At 46.0% G+C, this 19907-nt stretch overlaps 1 protein-coding gene across 3 annotated transcripts in view; it reads right to left on the bottom strand.

The window, feature by feature from the left end:
• LOC115391826 (FYVE, RhoGEF and PH domain-containing protein 4-like) overlaps positions 1 to 19907 on the bottom strand; it is a 46773-nt gene that overhangs the window by 3975 nt on the left and 22891 nt on the right. For all 3 annotated transcript variants that reach the window (XM_030096194.1, XM_030096195.1, XM_030096192.1), the window contains exons 2-11: positions 15887 to 15970; positions 7894 to 8046; positions 7049 to 7265; positions 4342 to 4720; positions 1410 to 1499; positions 1177 to 1322; positions 932 to 1088; positions 663 to 801; positions 523 to 581; positions 296 to 442 (exon numbers count right to left, since the gene is read on the bottom strand). In XM_030096194.1, the coding sequence (XP_029952054.1) occupies positions 296 to 442; positions 523 to 581; positions 663 to 801; positions 932 to 1088; positions 1177 to 1322; positions 1410 to 1499; positions 4342 to 4720; positions 7049 to 7265; positions 7894 to 8046; positions 15887 to 15970 (1571 nt within the window). The remainder of the gene's footprint in view (positions 1 to 295; positions 443 to 522; positions 582 to 662; positions 802 to 931; positions 1089 to 1176; positions 1323 to 1409; positions 1500 to 4341; positions 4721 to 7048; positions 7266 to 7893; positions 8047 to 15886; positions 15971 to 19907) is intronic.

The following is a 19907-nucleotide window of genomic DNA, read 5'->3' as shown; positions in this document are numbered from 1 at the left end:
AGCGGCGCTGCGGCGGATCGGGCTTTCAGCACGCTGCGGGCGCAACATTCAACTCTGCAGGTAGCCTCAACGACACGGCCGGGAAGCATTTCGCGCGCGACTAATGAGAAACAGCCGCGGCGTAATCACATCAGCCTGCAATCTTCATAATTTAAAGATGGGTTCATGAGCCCCCGATGTGTTTTCACACAGGAGGTGTTCCCGGCACGAAGTGATTCACTTGTTTTGATTGAACAGCGCCGCAGACGTTCGGCCTCGGCAGGTTTTCAGAGAGGACGCCTTCGCTCGTTCTCACCAGGAAGAGATGTCGCTCCATCGCCGAGGCGTTCCTGGCCGCCAGTTTGAGGAGGTTGCCCTCCTTGATGAACTCGTTGGAGGCGTGCACGATGTCCTCCTCCTCTCCCAGCATCTCGTAAATCTCCATCAGTTTCTTCAGATTCTCCTGAGAGGTTAAGAGCCGTCTGTTTAGTCAGGGGCGAGCGACGCCGTTTGAGAGATTCTGCATCGATCAGCGTCACTCACAGACTTTCTGATGGCAGAGTTGGAGTGAGTCGCTGCCGTAGCGATGATTTCTAATGATTCTGAAAACAAACCGAACAGATTTAAATAAAAAGCAGAAGCGGCCTGTCACGGCGCGATGGTTTGGAGCCGCTTCCTCTTACTTTCTGCGTCCCGTCGGTCCGGGTCGTCCTGAGGCAGCTTCTTCAGGTAGTCCTTCAGCAGCATCTCGTACCGGGGGACCCGCTGCACCGGCTCCAGCATGTGGTGCTGGAGCGTTAAACTGCCACACGCCTCCTGACTCTGTGCAGAAATGACAAAAACAAAAGAAGAAGTTTTATGCTGCAAAAATCTAAAAAAACTTAGGACAAAAATATTCTTTACAGTAAAAGAAGCAAACAGCAAACCGGAGAGGATTTTATCTCACAGATACCTGAATGTCCTGAATTATGGCCTTGAACTGAGGCGAGCGGTCGGTCCAGTGCTTGAGCAGCTCCATGGCCTTGTCGAAATTCTTCACATACTCGGCGTACATTTTGAGGAAGGGCGTGAGTTTCTGCAGGATGTCCCCAATACGAGGCGTGGATGCCCTGTGAGGAAGGGGAGAGCATTTTAGTTTTGCGGGAAAAAAACCTTCACCGGGATCAGCGATCTCTCGGTCTCTGAGCTGGAGCTCACCATTCTCCCATGCGCTTCTCCAGGTCCGGCAGCAAAAAATCCCTGTGGAACGTTGTGATGGAGGAGATGTTGGAGAAGATGTTTTTCACCACATCCACAGGGAACGTCCCTTTGTTTGCCTCCTCCATGAGCTTTGCATAAAACTCCTGGAAAAAGGCACAGGTACAGGAAATGGGAGTTACTTTGACTTCCATTAAAAACAGAGGAGCTGAGGCGTTCGGTGAGTTCCTCACCTGGTCCAGCAGCTTTAGCCGAGTCACGTACGCCTTCTCCGTGTTCAGGAGCTCGCTGGCAATGTTAAACAGCTTCTGGTCGTTCGTCTCCTGCAAAAAAAAAAACGTTGCAGTCATGGGATTATGTCTTTATTCTGACTCCCTGAGGGGATACACGAGTGCTTTGTACTCCAGCCTCGCAGTAGGAGGCTATAATGCACCAACATCTGTCTCTCCTATAGTCTCTCTCTCGCTCTCTTCCTGCAGGATCTCTCACGGTGGAAGTGGAAGTGTGTGGTCGGAGCCTCCTGCCCCCATCTGTCTGCAGCCAGTAGATTTATGTCTGCTGCTTTCTGCTCTGTCTCTGCTCAATCCTTTCCTCCACCTCTGATTCTGCAGGGTTCTTCCGACCCTATAACTTGCTCATGTGGAATTGGAATAGAGTGGAAGTCTTTATTAAAAATGCCTTTCAGTGATTGTGTCGTATAGAAGTAAACTTTAATGGAATTGTGTTTGTGTGGAGTTTGCATGTTCTTCTCCACCTCTAAAACAAAACTGCTTATTGGTAATTCTAAATTCACCTCAACTGTCTGGTATTTTTCGGATCATGCTGATCTGAATCTTAGAGGGATTCGTCGGCTGCTAAATGCAGAAGTGGAGCAAATCGTCTGGGCTGCAGAATTACAGTTCGACTTCATTCACATGTTGTTGTCGTTTGAAAAAAAATGCAGCTTCTCTCTGCAAGTTCCTGTTTGTTTCATGGCTGAATTCACACCGAACGTCAACGTGTTAGCAAAATGAAATCAGCCAAGCGGCCGAGGGACGGGTTCAGAGCTAACGGTGTAGCGACGACGCTAACAGGACTCCAGAGTTCAGGCGTTTCAGCCTCGTGTTGTTGATTTTTACAGAATCAAGTTGCACTGGTGTGTGTGTGTGTGTGTGTGTGTGTGTGTGTGTGTGTGTGTGTGTGTGTGTGTGTGTGTGTGTGTGTGTGTGGGCCATTAGCATCGAGCTGACAGCAGTCTGGCCTGCGGTGTCAGCGGAGGCTATCAGAACAGGAAATGAAAATATGGAAGAAGGGAAATGACACCACCTGAAACAAAGACACAAATCCCCAACTAAGCCTCGGCCGAGAGTCCGGTCGCAGCCGTCAGACAATAGGTGAAGAACAAAGCTATAATTAATTAACGTGATGTTTTTCTTGCACGCCAGCACATTTTACTGGCAGTACAGATTTGATCAGTAAAGCACTGTCGAGGTCTCAAATGCTAAATGGCTTCATGAGTCCAGCGCACTGATCAATTTACAGTTAACTCTTCAGAGTTTGACACAACAATCCCGAAACATTATCAGAGATCTACCCCACAAATACATCCATGGCTAAACTCACCATGTAGAGTTTGAAACACAACTCCACAGCATAAAACACAACAAGCAGAATCACTCTTAAGTTATCGAACAGACGGGATCTGATTCATCTCTCCAGTTCCATCCATTTATCTTCTCCACTGTTTGATCCCGTTCAGGGTCAAAGGGCGCTGGAGCCGATTCCAGCTGGTTATTGGTGGAGGCAGGTTACGTCACGCGACGGAGAGGCAGACAACAACAACAACAAAAACAGCGACACACTGCCTATTACAGGGACTATTATTCACCTCACAGGCTTGTTTTTGGACTGTGGGAAGACAGTGTGTTGGAGAAAAACACACACACACACACACACACACACACACACACACACACACACACACACACACACACACACACACACACACAAGCAAACATCACACAAAAAGCCTCCAGGTGGAAAAAAAAATCATAATCCTTTTTGGGATTTAATTTCAACATCCTTCTTTTTCTTCTGTATCTACTTTTCAAATTAAGAATAAAGAAACAATTCACACAATTAAATCGGTATTAAGTTTAACAATGTAAAGTTTCCAGGTAAAGACAGTGGGCGGATGGTGGAGGAGTACACCACGTGGCAGCTTCCTGATCGCAAACGTTTTTACATGTCACGGTGGATGAAACACACACTTCTATTAGGCGAGTCAGACAGAACTGTGAAGCAGCATTTAAAGCAAAACTCAATGATCACTTTAATGTGCTTTTATAGCTACTGTTAATAAAGAAGTCTCACAATGCAAAGCTGCACTTAAATCAGCAACAAAGTGAACTTTATTACTTCTCAGCTCAAGCAAACAGAACAAACAAGCTGCTTAAGAATCCAATAAAGTCACTCAGAGTGAATTTATCAGTTTAAATTAAGTAATGAAATCAATCGTCAAAGTTCACCTTAAACTTGACTTGTCTGCCTCCCGGGCTGACGACACCACTGAAAATAAGAGCTGTTTTGACTGAGCAGGATGGAGAGTTAAATATGGGGCATCTAGAGTGACTGAAGCACTATAATCTTCGGCGCTGCCTGTGGCTCCTGCTCTCCCGCAGCGCCGAGGCTGTGTGCTTGTTTTCACCGCCGCAGAAGAAAAGAGACTGATCTAAACCTGAGAGATATTTATAAATGGAGGACGGCAGCCGGCATCATGGTTTCCCAAGCGGGAGGCTGCTGAGGCACGAACTCAGCTGCTCCGATGTTTGACATCTGCTCAGTCTTCACAGAAAATAACCCCTCTGAGACGGACATGGATGCCATGAATATAACACACACACACACACACACACACACACACACACACACACACACACACACACACACACAGACACTTCTTCCCTAGTAACTCTACCCTGACAATGTTAGCGTGACCCCCGAGGAGAAGTGGTTCAGATGATTTAATTAGACTGAAAGCTAAGAAAGTAAATACGTGCCAGAGACCGACGAGTCGGCGCAACAACAGAGAAGCCCTGAGAGTCCGTCGGTGTGTGACACAAAGTGTGTATTTTTGGCAGATCTCAACACTGGGAGGGATGAAGCTGTAGGAGTGTGTGTACCTACCTTCTGCCCCGTGCTCCCTGCTTCGCTGTCCGCCGGCGTCCGGCCGTCCTCGCTCTCCGCCCGGCTTCCTGCGTCCGTCCTGTCCGAGTGCGGCGGTGAGTGACCGTCGCTCTGCTCCGCGCCGCCCATGTCTCCATTAACCAGCTTCACGCCCTCGCCCGTTCCATTCCTGCTCTCCTTCGGGTCCTCTTTCTCCATCTGCCCTAGCACCCCGTTGGCCGGCCTGGGCGCATCCTGCGCCGCCGTCACGGGGGCGGAGTGGTTCTCCTGGACCCTGCCGGGCTCCGCCTGCTTGGGGAAGGCGCGGAGAGCCGGGCTGCCGTTGGACGCCTTGCCGACGTGTTTGACCGGCGAGCCGTCTCTCTTGCTCTCTGGGTTGCTGGAGGAACAGTGGAAAAGGCAAAAGGAGGAAGCGGGTCAGCTGGGCAAGAGCGCACAACGAGTTAACCGACGCACTTCCTAAAAAAGAAGGAGACGGGGGAAAAGAGCTGGAAAAAAAATAAAAGAAGACAGATTGCAGGAGGCTATTCAGCAGCTGCTCGCCGTGGCATGCTGACGGAGAGTGCGGGGATCCACGGTAAGCAGAGAGCTTTTACACGTGAGTGTGAGAGTTAAAAATAAACTTGTAGAGATGCACAAACTTCCTGCTGTCTAAAGAGGCTGCTGAACGCTGCTGTAATGCAGAGGAAGTGTGAGCAGAGCCGAGCAGGACTGGAGCTACAGTAATGAGGAAGACAGAGGAGGAGGAGGAGGAGGAGAGGTACAACTACACTCCCGAGAGGTGGGTGCTGTCCTACTTCCACACACACACACACACACACACACACACACATACATCCACCCTGCTTGATATATGGTGCAGTGAGATCTCGCTTCTCTACTTGGACATGAATGAAAATGAAAAACCAGCTTGCTTGAGTTTGAAAAAAAAACCCAAACCTAACAGCCTGGTTAAAAAAAGAAAAACAAAAACACACATGCATGTACAATGTCACCATTCAGCTGCCTGACATCCTGTACCAGCAGCCAGTGCAGCTGTTTCCCCACAGATGACCCCCCCCCACCTCCGGCGCTCCAACAAGCGGCGAGGTTAGTAACAGCTAAACTTCACCCCGGAGCAGATTTGATCTAACATACAGTGATGCAGAAACAGGAAGTAGGTGTAAACAGGGGAAAGAAACAGCAGGCTGGCGAAAGACTCCACAGATGAATCAGTTCTGAGGTTTGTGTGCCGTTCACCTCGCACAGGAAGGCTGAATAATACTAACATTAGCTGGCCACATACACCACTTCGGCCTCCTTTAAGAAAAACACCCACACTTCACTACGTCAACACACACACACACCAGTTCCTCTTTGAATATAAATAACATAGAAAGTGTTGCGGTGCAGAACAGCGTTTCACACTCAAGCCTCCACTTCGCCGTGCGGCTGTTCAGCCGAGCAGCATGTGAACCAGATTAGTATATTAGTAGGCTAATTCTGTTCTCACAGGCTGTGGGCCTTTCTCTGCTCTCCGCTGCGAGGCCGCTAGAGGGATAATCCCCTGCGGCCCGGCTGGGTCTGAATGAGAAAAGAAGCACCCGCTTGCTCTGATTAACCTCATTTCACACCGGAGAGTGCGATGAAAAGGTGCTGCTTTAGGTTCTGCCCGTGTGTTTTTGGGGATTCAGGCTGCAGGACACGACCTGGGAGTGTAAAGATAACAATATTAATGAGACTGCGGGGAAATTTCCCTGCCTCTGCTGCAGTCTGAACATTTCTTTTGGGGGGCAAACTGTACGAGCGAGCAGGCAGGACAAGGGCACCATTGTTGTGTCTCTCATCAGTTTTAAAAGGGCCTCAATCACAGAAACAAGGCTGCAGCTAAAACCTGCATAGTTTATGAAAAAGTTTTTTTTACCTTTTAATGGTTTCGTCACTGTAGAATGATCAAAACTTAAAAGATGCTTGAAAAGGTTTTAGTTGTGAAACATTTATCTGTGTCATGAGTGCATAAAAAGTGAGATCTTTCTCCTACGTGACATTCCAGACAACTCAACGTTAGAAAATCCAGTTTCATCACCAGATCTACAGACAGGAGGAGTAACTCAAACAGATCCTACCTGGTCCTCCTGGGCTTCATCTCACCACGCTGAGCGGCGTCCCACAGCGGAATGAGGCCCTGTGTTTCCACTCGCCTGTACAAATCTCCTCTCATCCCCCCTCCTCGCCACACTACCGGCCGCTTCGCCAGACTAATCTCCGCCTGCTCCGTCCACGGCTCTCCTCTGAGCTGCAGCCGGCCGGCCGGCGACAGCGACGGCAAACGACTTTAATCAAGACACTTCTGCTTTTCATCCCTGAAATAGCCGCCCCACGAAAGGTTGGGAAAGACGACGTTTTCCGTCACTGTTATGATGACAGCCTGGCCGAGGCTGTTTTATTACAAAACAACGAGGTGACACAGATGGAGCTATTCAACCACAACCAATCTGCACGGCTGGAAATTGCTTTACTGGTGACGGACTGAGAGAAAGTGATTTCAATCAACAAAACAGCCTCTTGCCATGAATAATATTGAACAGAGTGAACAATTCCCAAGACAAATCTTCCAATTACCCATTTTTTGTGTGTTTTATGGCAGTATCAAATTTCTATTTGAATTCTTTAGAGGGAAACACACCGGCAGCGACAGAGACAGAGGGAGGAGGTGAAGAGCGCATACCTGTTCTCCTCAAAACGGCTGATGAGGTCTGAGACTTTGGAGTGTTTCTCCTTCACTCTGTCCCGGTTCACAGCTGCTCCTCCTCCTCCTCCTCTTCCTCCTCCTCCTCCTCCTCCTCCCTCCTCCATGATGAATCCGAGTGACGGCTTGTGGAAGCGGCTCAGGGGAGTCTGGACCTCCGTCACTGGGCTCAGGAGGTGCAGGGGCTTCGGGGGCACTGGAGAGGCGACATGGGAACAGTGTGAGCGCCGGCCTTGAATGCTGATGACCTGCCCTGATGGTTTTCACATTGGTCAACACGCCGCTGTAATGTCACTTGAAAGCTGAAGAGGGCGGTGTGAGACATCCTAACAGACAGCACTCCACACTGAGCTGGTTTTCACACACAAAGTAACCGAACTAAGCCTAAAGTACCAGAAAAGATTAACCATCTTCTCAAATCAGTGTTTTCTGAATCAATTCCTTGCTTGATTTACAGCCAGGGGGGCGGGGAGGGTAAAAACAGAGCTTTGTCCCCCGTCTTATCTGTGTGAAATGATTTACTTAGCTCAAATAAAAGAGGAACGAGTCTCCGGACTCACTGATCCCATTCCAGTTTACATAACTCGATTCCTGTTTTAACTGTTTCGTGAACATGACCACAATCACGTAGCGTACGCAAAGTCCTCACAAACCGTAGAGACGATCCAGCCCACCGTGGCTGTTCTACGATTATATCAGTAGGAGAGTCAGGGTCAGAGTGTGTGTGTGTCCATACTTTCTCACACCGATGACTCAGTGTGACTCTCACATTGTGTGACCTTCCCGCCGTGCGGCGTGGTTTACTCGCTCGCTCGCCGATGTACCTTGTGGTTTAGACGGCAGCCGGGCCCTGCCGCCGGAGCTGGTTCCATTGACCCCTGCCCGGGTCTTGTCGCCGCTGAGTCCACTGGCACGGTTCAGACAGGCCTGGACGCTGGGCACGCTGCTCTGGGAGAGCGCCGGGCTGCTGCCTAAAGCTGGAGGAACACACACGGAACACACACGTTACAGTCAGGCCAAAGGGTTCAGAGACTGGACACTGTGCTGCAGAGATGATGGAAATCAAACATGACAAATACAAAGAAAATATTACAAGCAGGATAAAAAAGACGGAATACAATTCGAATCATTTTAGCAAAGATATCTGTTCCTTTATTTTGATCTGACGAGGAAGCAAGTCTTCATCTGCATCAGGTCAGGCTTTTCTGACCTGGAACTGAAAGCCACTTCTGCTGAGGCACCTCGTTTCAAACGAGAAAACTGTTTTTACTTTCACAACAATAGTTTGGAATCGTTGATATATTTTGTTGCATCACATCACACACATGCATCTCACTGGTCTATAGCAATACATTAATAATAAGAGATCATTCAAAAATTCTTAATTTGCTCCAGACGCCAAATACAATCACGTTCATGTGCCATAAAATAAATGTATCTACCTAAATACACGTGCACACACACACACCTATATAACCTTTGCAAATAAATGCATATAAATAGATAAATCTTTATTTAATGAACATAAATATGAATATATATTTAATGTACACTCACCTATGCAGACATACATAGTGATTTACCTACACATAGAAATACACATAAACTGTCTAGTATCTTAAACTTATTCTGACTGAATTAAAAAAAACTGTTTGGAAACCAGTTTTCACAGTGAAGCTTTGCAAAAAAGAAAAGACAAAACGGAGATGCATTATAAAAATAATGGCATCAATGTTCAATTTTGTTTCCATACACGTTTCAGAATAATGTTAGACGCTGAAACAAACACGCTTAAAATGCAAGAAATCAGTTTTTACAGTGAGCCGTGAAAGATTCTGCAAAGATTGGACTCTGCTAAATCTCCTCGGTTCCTTTGCAGCCGTCTCCTGCAGTGTTTTCCAAGGTTTCCTGCAGCTGGAGTGTTTCTGCATCTTTCCAGAAACAACTCGCACCAGACCGACGGTGTTCTTTATGTCCCACACAGCAGCAGATAACTCCTATCAAATATTCATTGTTCCAAATATGACTAAGATAAACAGCTGAAGAGTAAATATTAGAGGAGCGTCACACACTTCAGTTGATTATCCAGCTAATGATCCAGTTGATGATCCGCTCCAGCGAGACGTTTTCCCCACAACCAGCTGTCCACAGATGGCACCGCTGCTGCATTTGGACTGAGCAGACAGACTAATTTAATACGGACACACACTGACAGTGTTTACAGCAGTGTAATCTACCCCTCTCTGACCCCACAGTGAACACACACACACACTGGTCTATGAGAAGCAGCCCACTAAGGCAAATGTCCATTTATGGGGCTTTGCTGCCAGAAGCGAGTCGGCACTCCCATTATTTTACAAGCTATCGGAGCATTAGTTTCCATTTGAGGTGGTCACTTAAGCAGGTGTGTGCGATTTAACAGAAGACACTGATGTATCGGCCGAATGGAAGAAATCAATGCAGTTCTCTAATCGCGCAGATAAACGGCGAGCGCAGAGCCACAGCCGCAGAGCAGGAAGGGGACATGTTTAGATTTCTGTATGTTCTGTCTGCAGTGAGAGGCGGCCTGCAGCACGGAGAGCGACGAACACTCCTCGTCTGTTTGGCTCTCAGTCACGCTAATAAGGAGAAAGAGAAACTTTCCATCCCGGTACCATGAATCATTGAGAGGAGGTCTTAATTTCTTGATGGACTCCGTCTCCTCTCGTCTCAAAGTGCAGCTGGTTGGTCTATTTATAGCGGAGGACGTCGTCACACACATCAACTTCACATTTTATTTCTGAAAAGGATCTTCCACCCGAGCTGATAGAAGAAGTGTCTGCTCTCTTTGGAAACATTCTCAAGATTATTTTCCTGATTTCAGTTAAATATTGATAAATGACACTAATCAATAAAAAAAACAATCTGTGGTTCAATGCCGTTTAACACATTGTGCATTCCCTATATTTTAGTTTAGTTAGTTTTGACAAGGAAGCCTCCATCGTAAATGGTTCGTCTTCGCATAAGCGAGTAGATGGAAAATAACATTTTCATATGAAACGCTGCCGTGGAAACAGGACCCAAGACTTCGTTTTTAAGGCAGACCTGGTTTATACAGCAGCCATTACAAAACCACAAGCAAAAACCGAAACAGACAAACAAAGTAAGCCTCCGTCTCAATGAAAACCAGCAGATATATATGGAAAGTCATTAAGTGAAAGGTTAATTCCACTGTTTATGCAAAGTGAGTATCGGTCAGTTCTGAGGTAACGCGAACTCGACTTTGGACTATAAACGTGAGAGAGCAGAATATAACAGGCAGGAAGCCTCCGTATGCACTGATATAGTCTGCTCAAAGGTTATTAGGCCCGAGCTGACGCACCAGAGAGCTCGACGGGTCACAAGCAAATTAGATGAGTCAATTTCTTCAGACATCAAACTCCGGAAATTGTAAAGTACAGCCTGGGCCGGGCGCCATTCATGACACCTCTAGAGTTAACACGTAATCTCAAACTGTGGGACCCTCATGAGTGATTTTATAAGTACAAGTTCCATTGTGGTCCCGGTATGGTCCGGCATGGCAGCTGTGTGTTTACTACTTCGGTGCTCTGGTTCCCAAAATGGATTCTTCTGAAATGTACACACTAAACTATGCATTTACGCCTTCGGAGGCATTTTGTTTACAAAAACTGTCGCCTTTACTACGTGCCTAAACGGTGCTTGAAGCCTCACATTACTTTCTAAAGTGATCTTTATCGTACCAACCCCGAAACAGAAAGGAAAAAAAGAAAGAAAAAAAAAAGAACACCACAGAATCATATAGTCACAGTTTCTACTTTTACAGACCGGCCGTAATTAAAGGCAACAGCTTAAAGCGGCGGTCTGACTGGAAACAATCCCACGCTGTGTTTGGGAGTGAAGACTTTCTAAACGTGGGCATAAAATTACCAATCGTTCATGAAGGCTGCCCAAGGAGTTTCTCTGGGCGAGATGCTTCACTTCCCTTTTTGGACACATTAGGTGTGAAAATGAAAACATTCAGCCTCACGTTATGCATCAGATTATAAATATATCACCCAAAATGGAGGCAGGGTCATGGTTACTGCCCGTAACATCCTGTAAACACCACATCTTCATCTTTAATATTCTCCAATACCCTGGACAGATTTTTATTCTGTTCCAACCTGCCATATAGCATCTTCATGAAGAACAATAGTAAATACAAACTACTATTCCACTAAATCAAACTGACCTTTGCTGTTTTCTGTGCTGCAGGATGACGCCTGTTTGACTGATGTCTGCAACAAGCTGAAGCCGTCAACACCACGTATTCCTTGTTTGTTTTCATGACTGAAGCAGAGCTGAGCGAAAACCGCCTCACAGAGACAGAGAGACACGGCTCACCTGAGCTGAGTGAGTGAGTTCAGCTCGTTTCTATTTACATGTTCGTATGACTGGTCAGTCCTGAGGCAGTAAACTCACGGCTCCTACCGCCGATCCACAGCCCTCCAGCTCGGACATACGAAAATGTACCACCAGCTCATGGAAACAGCGGAGGAATGCTTCAGTCAGGAGCAAAAATGCTTCAGTGTAACTAATAAACAAGCAGTGACCGAAAACCATGAATCATCCAAACGAGAGTCTGAAACAGACAAAATGAGGTCCGTCAGACGACAGATCCAATAACTGCATCATGCAAATTTTAATATCTGTGCAAATGAGCTGACATTTATCATGTTTACCTTCTCGTTTTATACTGGTTCAATGTAAGAGGGACTATTTTGCAGAAGGAAAACCAAGAACTTGTGCTTGACAGAACAGCTAAAACTGCGTACATCCGTTTTCAATACTGCTTCATCCAACTGCAGCTACCTTGCACAGGTGGCCACAGGAAAAACACACACACCCTAAACCCTAAAATTAAAAAAACAAAAAAATTAAAAATTAAAAGAAGGGAAAAAAAAGACAAAAAAAAATACACACAGAGTGTTCGAGTGGGAGGAAACTGGAGACAAAGAGACGAAATGCAAAAACCACAAAAAAAGGTCCATGAGCCCAGATTCAAACCAGGGACTGTCTTACTGTGAGGTGTGAGTGCTAAACACTACACAGTTCGAGGCCTTTACCTGTGATCATTATAGGCAGTTTGATTTTACATTTTTCAAAGTTAGATCCAGTTTTATAAAACTCAGAGCAGCCATGTGGTTTCAGAAACGCTGAACTCCGTCCGCCTGTAAGTAAACGGATCATTCGGTCTGAACCGGAGCTGGATCGCTCGAGCTACGTCAGTCAAGAGGCAGGAACATGAGACCCTTATATCAAAAGGTGAAGGATAATTTCTTACACTGACAAGGAAGTGCGGAGACAAACACAGTCCTTTTGTCCCTGCATGTGGCCACACGCAGCGGCTGGTTAATCGTCACTCAGACGATCAGTCACAGTCATTTCTGTTCCCGAAGTCTCCGCCTGACAGCGGCTTATCCGGCCTGCTCTCAATAAGTTCCTCGTTCCACCGTCAATCTCCTTCCAGTAAAGCAGATGCCAGCGCATTAAGGTGACAGTTTCAGGTATGCAGAGAAAAGACACACCTGTTTGTGCGCCGCACTGTGTCGCCGCCCTGGAAATCGATCGACACGGCGTGAAAACACGGATCTGGAGGGTGTGACACATGGAATCATCGGGACCGACTGAGAGCGCTCTGCATCGTTTCTGTTTCGTCTTATTAAACGGGGCAGTATATAAAAACAAGATAACCGGAGTGAAGATAGCAGCGAGCCAAAGGTGAAAGGAGCAACTATCTGAAGAACAGCTTATCAAACAACAGTATATAAGGTCGTAAAGCCATGTGTGAGTGTTACAATGACGTGTCCACACCTGTTTACAGTCACTATATTAAAGACCTGGACGGCTGTGGAGAAACAATATCGCATAAATCAACACAAATGGTGGAAGCTCCAGCAGACCAGAGAACAGACAGAAGCTTCACACAGTCATCCAGACATCAAGCACTCCCTTCAGGAAATCTCAAACTCACCTGGAGCTTGAGAGGAAATCAGCTGTGGAGCTGAAGCTCGGCGTGGCGTGTGTGTGTGTGTGTTGAGCGTGTGTGTTGAGTGTGTTTGGTCAAAGAGGAACACTGACGTTAAGTTCCACGCAGTCCTCCCCGGGCAGCGCTGCTGTGAGCGATACGGCTGAGACGAAGACTTGCTGTACAAGTCACAGCTCCTCCCTCACTCTCGATCACACACACACTCCAGAGAGCCACACACACACTCACAAAAGCTGGCATAACACACGCCTGCTCTCCTGAACTGATATAATTCACAAAATCACAATAACGACTGAACAGGTAGACTCTCTGATCGCTAACATGTACAAATTATCATATATTATAAATAAATCTAACACTGGGATTAACTGCAAAACAAATCCACCTGTATGCGTGAAGTCTAATATAAATAAAGTGCATCAAACTCATTGATTTTGTTTGTTCGGATTGAATCGTAAAGAGTGAAAGTCAAAGACGCAGAGGACACACGGTGTACCTCTTTATGTGTGTGCGTGTGTGTGTGTGTGTTCCTGGTCTGTCCAATAGTCTAATCAATGATTGACGAGCACACACAGTCGACATTGTTTCACATCAGGGCAGCTAAAATCAAAACGAAGCCTCGCACACTGCGATTATCCCATTGACCTCTTTACCCCAGGCACAGCGTGGGAGCGAATATTCAAAGCAGCAATCGAGAGAAAGTTAGTCACCAAACCAAACAACTTCAAGCTGTATGTGTCAAAAACGACGTGAAAATGAAACAACGATCGGAGGAGCAGATGATTCACACACTGTACCTTCTCCAGACGCCAGTGTGTGGAACTGCAGCTGCAGGCCGTCCATGTTCAGTGTGTGTGATGTTCTGCGTTGGACTGCAGGCGCTCTGCAGCTCCGCCCTCAATATATGTGAACTCCGAAGCGTCGCATGCTTAAAAAAGAGGCGAACCACAGAGATGGCCTTCATTTCTATGGTAAATGTGGCTCCTGTCAGCTTTGTGTGAGAAGATGCACAAATGAGCGCACACAGTGAAACACACACATACACACACCTGAGGTTTGTGGCTACAGAGCAGAACGACGAGCAATGGCAAGAATTTTTTTTAATATTCTTTTGTGCTTCAGTGAACGAGTTGAACCAGCAGAAATTCCATTTTCTAAAAGATCTTCACTGATAAAGTTGCAGCTGTTTGGGATTTTAAAAGAAAGAGAACAAAAGGGTAAAAAATGTACAGTTTATGTGTAGAAATTTAAAATACACGGAAGTTGGACTGTTAGAAAACAAAGGAAATAAGTCATGTAATTCAAATTTGCTGAGTTGCACCTATACTTGCCTGATCATTAAGAAGCTTTTAACAGTTACTCAGCAGTGACGATCGGAGCTGCACGCTCATGCTAACACCTCACGTGTGAAATGTTACATATGAACCAAAAACTTACTTCCTCTTAGCAGACCGATAACTTTAGAAGTGCAAACACGATGAAGCACTGCTACCGAATCTCTGAACCAAGACGGACACCGAACTAAAGCCAGGTCGTTTCAGCAGGTTCCGGTCTCGGGCTCAGTCAGTATCGTTCTCGTGTGTGTATTCACTATCTCTTATCCAAATATCCATACAAATAAAACACCAAATAGTGTGAAAAGTAAAAGTATTTGTAGAAATTAACTACAGTTTCCCACCTTGACGTAAACAGACACACACATTAATCCAGCCGCCCTACATCACCCAATGAGATTAGAGAGTGCCGTTAAAGTGGATGTCTGGGTGAGGCATTGTGCCCATCGTGTGTGAGTGTGTGTGTGTGTGTGTGTGATAACCATCTTAACATTAGGCATGAGATAAAGGGGATTAGCCGTGTCTATTCAACCACCCAGACTTTCTTCAGATTAACCCCACCTCTAATCCACAGACCGGTCCAGTATCTGGACCCCAATCTGCCCCGGGGTAACAGAGGGGGCAACAACTGAAAGGACAACGCGTCCAAGGAGAGGATGGCGGGGTGCAGAGGTCACACCGACGGGGGAAGAGTGAGCTTGAAAACGGAGAGACGAAGACAAACGGCGAGACGATGAAAACAGACGGGAAGAGAGAAACAGACAGGAAGCCAGATGGAGGAGAGGTGAAGGCATGGAGGGATTTACAGGGAGAATTAAAAGGATGAAAAAAGGAGGTAAAAAAAAAAAAGCAAAAAAAAAAAAAAAGCAAAAAATAGGAATACCAGTGGGGCTCAAGCACCCATTCGTCAAACAGAGTCACACACACTTGCACGCACATGCGTAAGTTCGAGATAGAAAAATAGAGAAGAGAGCTGCAGCGTTCACACCCCTGCATGGCGTAAAGCTGCACAGACGCCTGTTCGTAGTTCACAGAGTCTCCCCACATCCTCACTGCTGCAGAGCAACGTCAGTGGCGGGTTCGCTCCGAAGCCCTGAAGGATCTCTATCCACTCAGTTAACTTTCACTAAGGCTTGAAACTCTCCTGTGATTCTAAATGCAAATAGCTGCAAGTCTCCTGCTGTGAGTCAGAGGAAGTAACCCACAAATAACAAAGCTTTGCATCTTAACGGGGCTGCCGGCGGCGCCATACCTCCCACACTTTACAAGATGAGGATCAAGAAACGGAGCGTCTAATCACTGCGCCAACGTTTCACTGCAGGAATTCTGCTCTACGTTTACAGGTGAACCTTGAATGAAAAGCACTACTTTCTTGGGAGCAAACGAGAGCAAGACAAAAAAAAAAAAAATCACAATAATGCATTGGAGTGGAGGGGATGGAGAGCGGCCGCCTACCTTGGGACTGTTCGATCTTCACAGCCACGCAGGCCTGGTCGTCAGCGCTCCGGGTCTGGCAGCACGGCGTTTTGCCTTTCCTCTCTGCAAGGAAACCACAGGAAGTTTGGATCAATCGTCCCGCACCCGAGCTCCAAACATAAAGTGTCAGATTTAAGAGTTCAAAATGAAGATTGGAGACGGAAGAATCAGCCGTTAGCACTTGATCCTCCCATTGACCGTCTGACCCAAACGGCGACTCAGCCGATAGCTGGCGATGCATGAAGGAAACCCGATCGTCTGGAAGCTGCGTTTATCAAGACGTAGACTCCCGTTTTGAAAATGAAAGGGATACACAGCTCCTCGGAGGGAGAACCTCTAATTAGTCTGTCTGTGATATGTAGGGCAGAGTCTGTGGGGAAGGCGAACGCCCTTTCAACACAGCCGTTTAATATGCACATAAAAGATTAAAGAGAAAACAGCAACACTCATAAAAACAATGATGGGCTCGCCAGTGTTAGCGCACACACACACACACACACACACACTGAACTTTGCTCCAAAAGTCTGCTAATATAAAACATCAAACGTGCGCGAGCATCAGTGCCGTTGTTGACATGTGGACGGAACGCACAGCGCAGGTCCTGGAGACGTAGAAATCATGACAATAACACCAAAGAAAGCACACAAGCAATAAAATCTGCCTCAGATTTCTTTGAGAGTGAGAAGAGCAGTGAAAATATATTCTTATGAATGAAAAACACTGTGCCAAGACGAATCTTCGGGCTAGAAATGGGAAATATTCAGGCGTCACTACGAACCGAAAGGCTCCACACACTGATCATTCTGACGTTTTGAGTGCTTTTACTTTAATCCAGCTCCGAAGTGGTCAGTTCCTGATTTGTTAACCCTTCATTGTGCAGATATAGAATCGAGAAAAGACCATATTCTATAACTTCCACATTTCCTTCGTGCTAATGAGTTTGATGCTTCTCAAATAACACAGAGAGAAACAGGTATAAAACAGAGACTGGAGCTGTCCGGTGTTTGTGAGGATTAAAGACTTGGCCAGATTTCTTCTCTTGAAATGTCCCTGATTGGAGAAGTTGATATTCTGATATATAAATGAGTTCAAGACGTTACTGTTAATTTGAAAGAAGCAATAATTTACTTGACAATGGGAAGAAAAAACAGAAAATTATGAGCTAAAAAGTAACAAGATCATTCAACTTTGCAGTTATTTAGTAGTTAAGAAACCAAGCTATGAAGGACACTTTCACCACCCTACCCCTTTCCTAACCCCAACCCAAAGACATCAAAGTCTATTAAAAATAAAGCAGTCAACAGAAGGCAGCATGAAAGTGAGCTAATATGAATCTACTTACAGTCTGGTCAATAAATGCATCTGTCAGCATGGATCGCTCCTCATTGTTTCCCAATCTGCATTTTGCATCAAGCACTTAGCGCTCGGCGAGTGGAAGGAAAACGCCGGCGGGCAGAGCCGCGGCGAGGCGACATAATGGAGAGCAGATAATGACACGTAAAAAGAAAAGTGGACAAGCTCAGCGGGAGGCCGTGCACGCCGTCAGGAGGAAGTCCAGCTGACGTGAGCCGGTGTGTGTGTGTTTGTGTGTGTGTGTGTGTGTGTGTGTGTGTGTGTGTGTGTGTGTGTGTGTGTGTGTGTGTGTGCGAAGGGCGTGCGTGCGTGCGTGTGTGTGTGTGTGTAGACAGAGAGGTGGAAAGGGGTGGTATGATGTCCTGGCTCAGGGATTAAAGGAGGGTTTTCTCCACCCACCATCTGGACTCCTCATGACGGGCCTGCCTGCTGTTCTCACACACTCACACTCACACTCACACACACACACACACACACACACACACACACACACACACACACACAAAAACTTATTCCATAGCGGAGCCCCAATCCGCTGTATAAGTTCCTTATTGAGAATATAACTCGTGTAAGCAGCTTATCAAAGCAGCGTTATGATACACACACAGACACACACACACACACACACACATCAGACAGCATGCGGAGATTCCCCTGTGCAGCGGGGCGATCCTCAGTCTGGTAACCACCATCGTCTTACGCCTATTATTTCCTGAAGTGGGGGATGTGTCACTGTGCCAGAACAGAAAACACACACCGACAGGGCGAAATGCCACGAACCGCGACCCACACATGACAACAACACACTGCGACGTAAAGGTCAAGCGAAAGGGTTTTCAACATGTTCATGTAGGAGAAACACACTCAGAGTACGAGAGTCAGTTCGCCTGTTCATCTGAAGGCTCAACCTCAAGAACTTCCTCTTTTCTTATGTCAGCTTCTTCTTTTTTTATGTTCTATAAACCGGTGTCTCAACCAGACGTTGAAAACCGCAGTGTATAGTTCACAAGGAGGATTTGAGACGGTTTAGCACATGAGAGACCATAAAATACTGAACTACAGTCGTCACACTCCCGACTCCATTGTGTCAACAACGGTATTATCATTTCTTGTTCACCTTTTATAAAAATGTATACCTCTCTATGTTTTAGAAGAGAAACCCACTGGAACTCAAGCTATGGATATAATACCGTCCTATATTCCCCCATCCAAGCGTGCGCCACTGCAAAGACATCCTCAGATCATTTTCTTTTTGGTTGAATTTAAATATATGTTTGGTTTTTATTTAATTTATTCCCCTTTTTTAATTTGCTGGATTTGTGGATTTTAGAAGATAACTCAAAAAAAAAAAAAAAAAAATCAGCAGAAGGCATAGCCCACTATCCCACCCTCCCCTCCAGGTAAATTTCACTCTGGTAATACTTGGAAATCATAGAAAAATGTCCAGCCAAAAGCAAAGAAAATCAACTGAACTGCTTTGCAATCAAAGCTAATTTTTTCCCTGCTTATACTAAATGCTCGTTGTTTCAGTTGTACCAAAGGTAAACAGAGATAATGACTACCGGGAACAATGCTAACAGGTTTCACACATTATGTAATGACAAACACTGTAAAACTTTGAGGTTGTGCAACGCCTCGTCTATTTCTGTCTCTACAATGGAATCAAGGAAGCGTCCCAGATACACCTTATTTTAGTGACTTGCCTTTGATTCATGTGAACATTTACAGATCAGAGGTGTTCTTCTTGTTCTGAGACGCTGCTGTCCATCAGTGTTTGTGTGAAAACGCGGTATCTCCTTATGAGACGGGTCTGCGTCCGGACTGTTTCTGTCTGCGTGTGGGAGCTGCAAAGCAAACACAGGCCTCACGCCGACATCTCAAATGCTGAATGACAGAATGAGCTTCGACTGGATCCCGACCCTCAGTCAACACAGAAAGTGACACTTGGTCTGTTTCCTTTCGCCACGCGCTCGTCTGCGACTCGTGTAGCTGTTTGACTGTTGACATGGAAAACAGCAGACAAGCCCGGGATGTTTTGGACTAAACGGAGAAACATGAGCTTCCTAAGGTGTGAGCCAAGATTTACATTTATATCATTTTGAGCGGAGTTTAAACAATAACAGGTGATTCAGGAGGACATGGGTTCAAATCTTTCTGAAAGGAGTTTGCATGTTATTCAATAAACGGCATTGTGGGATTCTCGATGTGAGAAGTATTCTCAGTTTGCTGACCTCTCCAGAAAGTATCCTGCTTTAACCCATGGTAAACTGGAATTCTGTCACGAGACTGTTGAAATTGCCAGAATGTGATTAAATCAGAAAACTTTTAAAGTGCAGCTTGAAAACAAAGAATCTGATTGAGGATGGACTATTGAACCATTCACAAATTAATAACAAAAAACACATCTGAACACAAAGACAGTATTTTCACTGACTGGTCTTAATCCCTTTATGAATCCTGTGAGACGACCAAAGAAAACTAATATTTGATCGTACTAGCGAGCAACAAGTTTCCAAACACTAACTAATAATCGCACAATCTGTGGCGTAAAACTGTGTCATTGGTGAAAGACTCTGCGGTAAACACACGGATGTTTTCCGTGGTGTAAAGTAATTGGTTTCATCTCACCTAATCAGACAGATTACC

Source organism: Salarias fasciatus, chromosome 7 (genome assembly GCF_902148845.1).
Source record: "Salarias fasciatus chromosome 7, fSalaFa1.1, whole genome shotgun sequence".
In the NCBI taxonomy this organism is placed as follows: domain Eukaryota; kingdom Metazoa; phylum Chordata; class Actinopteri; order Blenniiformes; family Blenniidae; genus Salarias; species Salarias fasciatus.
This window is presented reverse-complemented; position numbering and strand designations above follow the sequence as displayed.